The 8,561-nt window shown below is 39.6% G+C and overlaps 1 protein-coding gene across 1 annotated transcript in view; it reads left to right on the top strand.

Annotated features, from left to right (window-relative positions):
* The window catches only part of Rgs7bp (regulator of G protein signaling 7 binding protein), a 95,853-nt gene extending 87,979 nt beyond the window's left edge, over nt 1-7,874 (top strand). Inside the window, exon 6 of the mRNA XM_047555675.1 lies at nt 7,535-7,874. Within this exon, the coding sequence (XP_047411631.1) occupies nt 7,535-7,626 (92 nt within the window). The 3' untranslated portion in view covers nt 7,627-7,874. The remainder of the gene's footprint in view (nt 1-7,534) is intronic.
* The last annotated feature ends 687 nt before the right edge of the window (nt 7,875-8,561 follow it).

Genomic DNA, 8,561 nt, shown 5'->3' on the forward strand with positions numbered 1-8,561 from the left:
TGAAAAAGAGGAAAAGGAGAAAGATACCATTCTTGATCCTCATTTTTCCTACCTCAAGCCCTGACCATGTAATTACCTGCCAGCCAGATTCCCCTCTTCTCCAGGCTCCCTCTTAGTCCTGTCTCAGAAACTGTTCTGTTTTCTTTTTATGGATTTAAAGATTTAATCATATCTTTCCCTTTCTACACAATCAAAACTTGACTCAACAAAAGTTTACTTTAAATTGATTTTCAGTGGAAAAGAAAGGAGGGTGGCCAAGGGCAGGGATTTTAATGGTTAGCGATGATGGTTTTATTTTAGACAAAGCCTTTTCTTTCCCATCCTTCCACTTTAAGACTGAAGACAAAGAGGTGCACAAAAGAAGAACCAGCCACCCTTGTTCTGCTGCAGCTCCCCAGCAGGCTCCAGGCGACACCCAGGTCTCCTGGCTCTCAGCCTGCTGTTCTTTCCACTGCTTCGGTGCCCCTCCTGTCCTACATTCTGGGTCACTGGCAGTGCTGTAGGGAGCTTCATTAATTATGATGGTCTTGCTGTGTCAAATGGATTACAAATGGAACCACCTGTGGAGAGCCCGCAAGGTTACTGACAAAGGCTAAAAGGAGATTGGAAAGTGAAGGACAAGCATCTTCTAAATGCACACTGTTATGAAACAAAGCAAATTGGCAGAAATAAATTAAGCCTGAAAGACAGTTTCACCTTTTCTAAAATTCTGACTTAATGCTGTGGGATGTGTTAGTATATTCACTCTTGCATAGAAGTCCATTGTTGATCCCACTTATTAGAATCAGCCTGGAAGTAGGAAAATCAGGAACCTAATCTGCTCTAGAATGGGTGCCCACATGTGGACAGTACTGCTCCAGAGTAAACTGGGCCTTTGAACTGTTCTCCCAGATTTATACCCTCCATCTGCTCTGATCTGGACCACCATATCCAGAACCAATCTGGCCATATCAGTTCTTGGATATCTCGCTTTATTAAAGAGCACTGGGAGTTATGTATTCTGTCCTGGAGGTGACCTTTCAGGTCCTGTCCCCTGGGGCCTCAACTGAAGACTTTCTGTGTTTCCAGGTGGTTTTGGAAAGTTATTCTGGGCAATTTTACCAGTAGCCCCATATCCTTTGTAATCTCTGCAACCTTTTGTCCAGCTTTCAATGTGGCAAATTCAACCCTCTCTCTCTTCCAATCTAATCCATGCATCAATTTCTAATGAATTACTCTGTCGAGCCTCTACTCACAAATATTAAATATCTACTGAAGGAAGAACAGATCTCACTTCAGTATCCAGTGTCCTTATCATCATGCAACATATGATGGTCATCTATGATGTGCCAAATTCTGTGCCAGATCTGAGGATGTCTCCCTGCCCCCTCACCCTAGAGGCTGTCCCTGTAGACAGGGCAGAATTAGCTGAGAATCACCTGGGAAGCTTTACCAAATGACCCATGCCTCCCTCTCAGAGATCGTTCAGAGAAGGCATGTGTACTCTGAAAAGGACTCTCCCTCCTCCTACACATATGTTAAGACACAAAGATTAGCACTTAGAATATAATAATGCCATAGTATTTGCACACATGTTGCTACAAGATCATATTGGATTCTCACTTAGCCTGAATTCGAGTTGAATTGAGGAATCATTTGAGCTTACTTTTTAAAAGTATCCGAGCTGAGACTTTTAAGGTGAGCAGGAGTTACTCAAAGAAAAAGATGGGGTAAAGACCATCTAGGCAGAAGTCTCTGAATGTGAGCAGGTATATGGGGAGATGAAAGCACAGAGAACTTTTTATAAATGTCAGCTCTTCAGTAGTTAGGAAAGTGATTTGATGGAGGCTTAAGAGAGAGATGAGAGGTCTGGGAATGTAGCTCAGCAGTAGAGCTCTTGTCTAGCATACGTGAGGCCTTTGGTTTGTTTCCCAGAACAGAGAGAGAGAGAGAGAGAGAGAGAGAGAGAGAGAGAGAGAGAGAGAGATGAGAAAAATAGATGAGTTATACCTTAAGGCCGCTGTAAGCCACCTTAAGAGGGTTGGATTTTTCTCCTGGAGGTATTGAAGGATTCAGTTAGGAGAATGGTACAGTATTCCAAATGAGAAATGCTTAAGATCTGACTTAAAGCTAGAAGATTGGAGAGGGTGATATGTCCAGTCAGAGGTAGTGCATAAGAGAGAGGCAGAATCAGGAATGAAACCTGGGGTCAGACTCAGAAAGTGAGTGAATAATGGTGTCATTCATTAAGTTAGAGAGAACAGAGGAGAAGCAGCAGAGGTAGAGAATGATTGAAGTGTTGGACACGGGGAATCTCAAGAGCACTGCTCATTTGTTGGTAATGCAGAGGTGGACATGTAATCCGGGAGGACAGACACAGAGCTGAGCATCTTCTACATAGTGGTAACTGAAGCCCCACAAATAGTTGAGACCACTCATGGAGCGTGTGCAGAGACAAGAGCCCTGGAATGCCAGAAGGTAAGGTTGGGCAGGAAAGGAGAGCAGTTTACAAAAAGGCCTGAGAAGAAATCCAGGAGAGCATTATGGAAAAAAATCAAAGAGAAGAGCAAGGAAAGAACAGCTACTAGGGCAGGGTGATAAAGCCAGATAAGAACCAAAGGTGTTCACAGGATTCAGCAGCAAGGTGGGTAGTGGTGTCGCTGGCAGAAGCAAATAACTTGGAATTTTGGATATGGAAGCATGGCTGATTAGGGTCAGGGAGTGAGTGGTAGTAAAAAGCTGGGGCAGCAGAGGCAAATGTATGAAGATTTTCATGAAGAGTTGCTCACAGAGTGGTGAGAAGACAGGACTGGATGCAGATAATGTGCCAAGACCTATAGCAATTGTTTATAGAAGGAATGAGAACATGACAGAATGCAGAAGCATAGAGCAGTCAGAAAATACTTTATGGGGGAGAAAAAAATGTTTTAATCTTGAAATGGAGATTAGCTTACCATTCATCTAAGGAGGTAGGACTTTTCTGGGAAAAAAAAAAACAGCATGAATAAAGGCAAGGAGGCAAGGGAAGATGTGAGCATTCTTAGGGAATTCTTAGGGCATGCTTAGGTTCTGTCTGATATCCTCCTTTAAACCCTTCATTCCAACCAGACTGGACTGGTAACTTGGATCCAAATTTAGTGGCCTTTGATCACCTCCATGTCTTTGTCTATACTGTTCTCTTTATTGTGAATGCCTACCCGCTTCAACAAACATCCAAGTTCTCCTTAGTTACTGTGGTCCAGAATGATCACTAGGACCTCCCACAAGCTTGCATGAATGTTTTTCTTCTCTAAATGAGAGTGATCTTTTGTCCCCTCCCCTTGGGAACTCTTACCACACTATATTTGGAGCTGTCTTATTGCATTGTATGAAGCCTCATAGTTACTAAAGGAACCATCCTTGCACCAGGGACCATGTTTCTGTTGGGACTCATTTTAGTATTACCCTCAGTACCCAACACAGGGCCTTCTACTTGGCAGGTCTTCAGTTCATCTGTGGTTCTCAAAGTGTGGTCTCAGAACCAGCAGCATCAGCATGTCTGGGTGCTTGTAAGAAACACTGATTCTCTGACTTTGCCCGCAACCTGTTAGAAACTCTGCCAGTGGGACCAACAATCTGTGCTTTAACAAGCCCTCAGATGATGCTGACGCAGATAGTGTTTGAGAACCACTGAGTCCCTGCAACACAAACATTTAACTATAGTTCCTTTATCTACATTTTTCTTATTATATTTGAGAACACAGCTTTATTTGAAAACTTCTCACTTTCATAATCCTCTTTTTTTCAACATATCATCTGTATAAGAAATTTGAGAAATTTATTAACCAAGAAATTTGAGCAATAAAGAAATGATATCCTACATCAATGTTCATTGCTGCTCAATTCACCATGGCCAGATTGTGGAACCAACCTAGATGCCCTTCAGTTGATGAATGGATAAAGAAACTGTGGCATATTTATACAATGGAATATTACTCCGCAATGAAGAATGATAAAATTATGGCATTTGTAGGCAAATGGTCGAAATTGGAGAATATCATGCTAAGTGAGATAAGCCAATCTCAAAAAACTAAAGGACGAATGATCTCGCTGATAAGCGGATGAGGACATGTAATGGGGGGTGGGAGGGGCTAGCATTGGGTTTAGGGTTAGGTTTAGAGTTAGGCTAGGGAGAACGGTGAGAGTGAAGGAGGGAGGGACTGTGTAGAGGGAGAAGAGGGGTGGGAGGGGTGGGAGGGGTGGGGGGGAGGGGAAAATAAAATAAACATCATTACCCTATGTAAACGTAAAAAAAAAAAAAAAAAAAGAAATGATATCCTTATGTCCTATGGGATTTCAGTCCCTGGTTTGAGTCACATCCAAGAACTAAATATCAAATGAATAGGGTCTGACCTTACTGATGCTTGAATTTCATCTCCCTTGTCTTTCACTTTGCCCTTTGCTTTCCTTTCTCCTTTTCCCTTCCCCACTTTTCATTTTCACTTTTAAAGCTGTCCTTGGTTATAGTCTCCTGACATTGTGCACTTTGGAAAAAAGAAGCTACAAAAGTCTCAATTGATAAACACATCCAAACAAACCTTTGCAATAAAACTCAAAGATTTCCCAAAAAGTTCAAGAGGCTTAACCCAGACAATTTAGAATTGCTCACATTCTTTCAGCAACTCTTCGCTTCAGAGATGGGATTTCAACCAGTGTAAAGAGACATCTTTCCTTGGAGTCAAATTCACTTCAAACCATTCCAGGCATACTTCCTGCTTGGTGAATTTCAGCATTTACCGCAGGTGTCAGTTTCCTGTGGTGTAGAAAGCTGCTCTGAATTTTGGCCAAGAAGTTCTGAGCTTTTTTGTCTCTTCAGCCCTAGGTGATGATCAGACAAGCTCTGGGTTAGGCAAAGGTGTCACAAATGCACAACAAAGATTCCCCAAATCAGCAGTGTCCTTAATAGGCAGCCTGCCCTTTGCTTAATGTCTGAGCACTTTCCCCATCAATCCTAACACTTCTACCTTATTGTGAGTGACATATTTGTGAAATAAATATGTACATATATATGCAGTATGTATGCAGTGACCTATATGTGCAGCATACATATCCCACATATATGTATGTATACATGTGTGTATACATGTGTATGTGCATGTATGTGGATATGTATATGATGTGTACATATGCATCTATAAAGAAGGTTAAATGAGAAGAATTTCAACACCATAAAAGCTATACTACTGAAATATTTTTGATTCACTGTAATGAATGAACAAGACTCAGTCTTGATAAAAAAAACACATAATATTTAATACACTTAAATAAATTGGACTAAACATCTGACCACAGCATAGAGAGGCACACTTTCATTTGTAAAAACAGCATCATGGCACATATTTCATCATACAATGAGAATAATACACATTAGAATTGTTGTTCATAATACTTAAAGACCAGTTAAGTCTCTCCTCAAATCTGTTAAGTATTAGGGGGAAGGAAAGCAGAGAATGTAGGAATTTGGAAGATAGATCTTCCAAGTCTTAAAAAAGTGGAAATATAAAAAATCTTTCTTCCCTATGTAGATTTCTAGTTTTGATGACTCTGTTCCAGGGAAGCATTGAAGTGCAGGTCAACTTGAGTTTCAGGAAATGTAGTTACCCTTCAGCATCTTAAAGAGTCTCCCATAATCTTTGCCATCTCCACTTAGGCTAAACCCATTAATCATTTGGTGGTTAGAGAAATAAGAGTCCTAGAAATGATAAGAAAGCGAGTTATGATTTCTTTTTTTTTCCCCCAAATATTCATGGTTCATCTGTGAGAGATTCTCTTGAAAAATGAGGTTCATGTATATTGTCTGACATTGCTTTCAGTATCTTAATCCTTTGGGGACAAGTTAACTCTAAAAGAAAGATGTTCTATTTTTAGCTTTCAAAATGTTGATGTTCAGATTATCATAAATTATATTTCACTATGGAAAGGACAAAAATAGTCCTGTTAACAGAATCTGAGTTTTAAAGAAAACATTTTAATCTGTGGAGACTGGAGAAGGGATCATGTTTGAGTCATTTGATGTGCCCAGTTGGGGCATCTGTTTTCTTCTCTGGCTTGGACTTGTAAATATTTAATATAGTGTTCCATTCTAAGAACTCCTGTCAACTTTGGTGGACGAGGCCCATTTACAAGTAAGCATGACACACAAAAGACCTTAGGGATAGGGAGGAAATGCCTGGGCAATTGGATGATACAGTTTATGTAAGAGGACCAGAAAACCGGGATTTATTTTAACCTGACAGTTTCCTAAGCATCTAGGCTCAGTAATCAAGAAAACAAACCCTCACCTACAACCAGCTCTATTGAGGTGAGGCATTTCATCACTGAATTCATCTCCTCATTTAATTCTGTGCCCTTTGCAGATTTTCTGTCCTCTTTAAGGTTAGGGGTGGGAAAAGGGGGATCCGCTAAGTCCCACTCTGAAAGGGTACCTAACAGTTCGCCAGTGCCACCCAGTCCTTTTGTTCCAGTCAGACCTTGTTCTAGCATCACCCCAGTTGGCAGTTTCCAGGACATTCCCTTGTGGTCCTGCCCAGGCTCTGAGACCCACACTGCCCAGTTCTGCTCCAACAGGATCTTTCTACCCTCTCTGTCTTTTGGACTGCACTATTTAAACAACAGCAACAACAAAAACCAATTCATTTAACCAGATCTGGCTTACTGATTTATTTCTTCCTCTACTTGTTATCATGCAAAAAACTTCAAACCAATACTTACAAATTCAACAGTTACCAATCTTCTCTGGTTGCCTTAATATACAGAAATCTATAGAAGATGTTGGGGAAAGACCCAACAGGAAATATCTGAAATTTCTGAGACATGAAGGAAGTAAATAGAGCTAGGGTAATGGTGCTATGTAAAGAAAAAGAGTTAACAATCGCTATATTACCTGAGTGCTTCCTCTTTGCAAGGCACTAAGTTACCTGCCTGAGCTGAGTGTTTCTCATAGCTTATTTCATTTAATCCTCACCTAAAGTTAGTATTATTATTAAAACCTAATTTATAGACTGAAAAACTGAAGCTTAGTGAGCTTAAGTTACATGCTCAACATCACAGAACTAGTAAATAGCAGAGACAAATTGAGAAAAGAAGCCAGAGCATGCTCTTTCTAGTAAGCAACATTCTTCTCCCAACACAAAGATTGCCTCTAAGCAGTTTTAATTTAATTCTGAGTAATTATTCTCAATCTTGGGCTATTTTACCCCTCCTCTAGGGGACATTTCATCATAACTGGGGACATTCCGTCATAACTGGGAACATTTTTGGTTTGTCTAAACTGATGGGGGACTGTTCTTTGGTGTCCTGGAAAGTAGAGACCAAGGATATTGCTAAATATGAAGTATCCTGCAAAGTTCAGGATGGTCTCCTACAATAAAGAATTAATTATCTGCTCTGAAATGTCAACAGCGATGAGGTTGGAAAACGCTTGATTCAAAGGATCATGCATTTTAAAAGCCAATTCATAAGGAGCAGGGTTTTTTTGTCTATACCTCACTCATATGTACATTCTGTCCCCTCACAGATGACAGCAGCCTTCTGAATCTAACTCCCTACCCTCTGGTTAGAAGACGGAAGAGAAGGTTCTTTGGGCTGTGTTGTCTTGTCTCAAGCTAGGCAGTTCTTCTTCCTGGAAGCCCACCATGGAAAACACCTGAAAAAAAAATCACAAAACCTGAGGACCTCCAGACAGCTGGACCACACAGTGACGGGTTTTTGTCTATGTTTTCTATGCTTCCTTATTACTTTTATCTGCCTCTCCCTGCCCTTTTAAATGATTTTACACTTGAAAGCAGCTGCCTTCAAGAAAAAAAAAAAAAAAGAAAGAAAGAACAGATTCAAAAAGCAGGCTGTTTTTAAAAGGATTTTTAAAGCTGACATTGTGCATGTCTGCTCCAAACCATGCCATGACAGATGCAAGGATCATGATTTTTAAATTATTTAAAGATTTTTTAAATGTATTATACAGAGAAAATTTATTTCACATATAATAGTCTATCTATAGCTCTTACTGATCTCATGTTAACATTTATCATATATGAAAGAAGTCTTTAAACATAGAAATTATTTAAAACTGCAAAACTGTGTTCAAATAGTCAATCTATCAATATCATTAGAAATAATATTATAACCAAACATACCACCTCACCTATTGCTTTCTCTGCACTGATTTAAGTTTAGTCTTCCATTCTGTCAGAATCTAAAAGCTTCAACATAAAAATATCTTAATTTATAATGCAACAAAAATCATATATGAAAAATACTTAATTTTGTAAATATACAATAATCCTAATAACTTCCTACAATGCATATGGGCAACTAAGTTCCCTTTGATCCAATGGTGTCTTTTCAGCTTCTTGGAGAATGAAGTTATCCAGTTAGGAAATGGTGTAGTAACATATACAATTACCCTCCAATGTAAAATTGAATATTATCACATTTCGTTCTAATTGAAATCTGAAGCATGGTGTCTGCACATCAGCATAGTGTTAAATCTTATAGGGCATGCTGGAATTAGCTCAGATCGTAAAAATATTTAACATTTTACATTA

Source organism: Sciurus carolinensis, chromosome 6, assembly GCF_902686445.1.
Source record: "Sciurus carolinensis chromosome 6, mSciCar1.2, whole genome shotgun sequence".
In the NCBI taxonomy this organism is placed as follows: domain Eukaryota; kingdom Metazoa; phylum Chordata; class Mammalia; order Rodentia; family Sciuridae; genus Sciurus; species Sciurus carolinensis.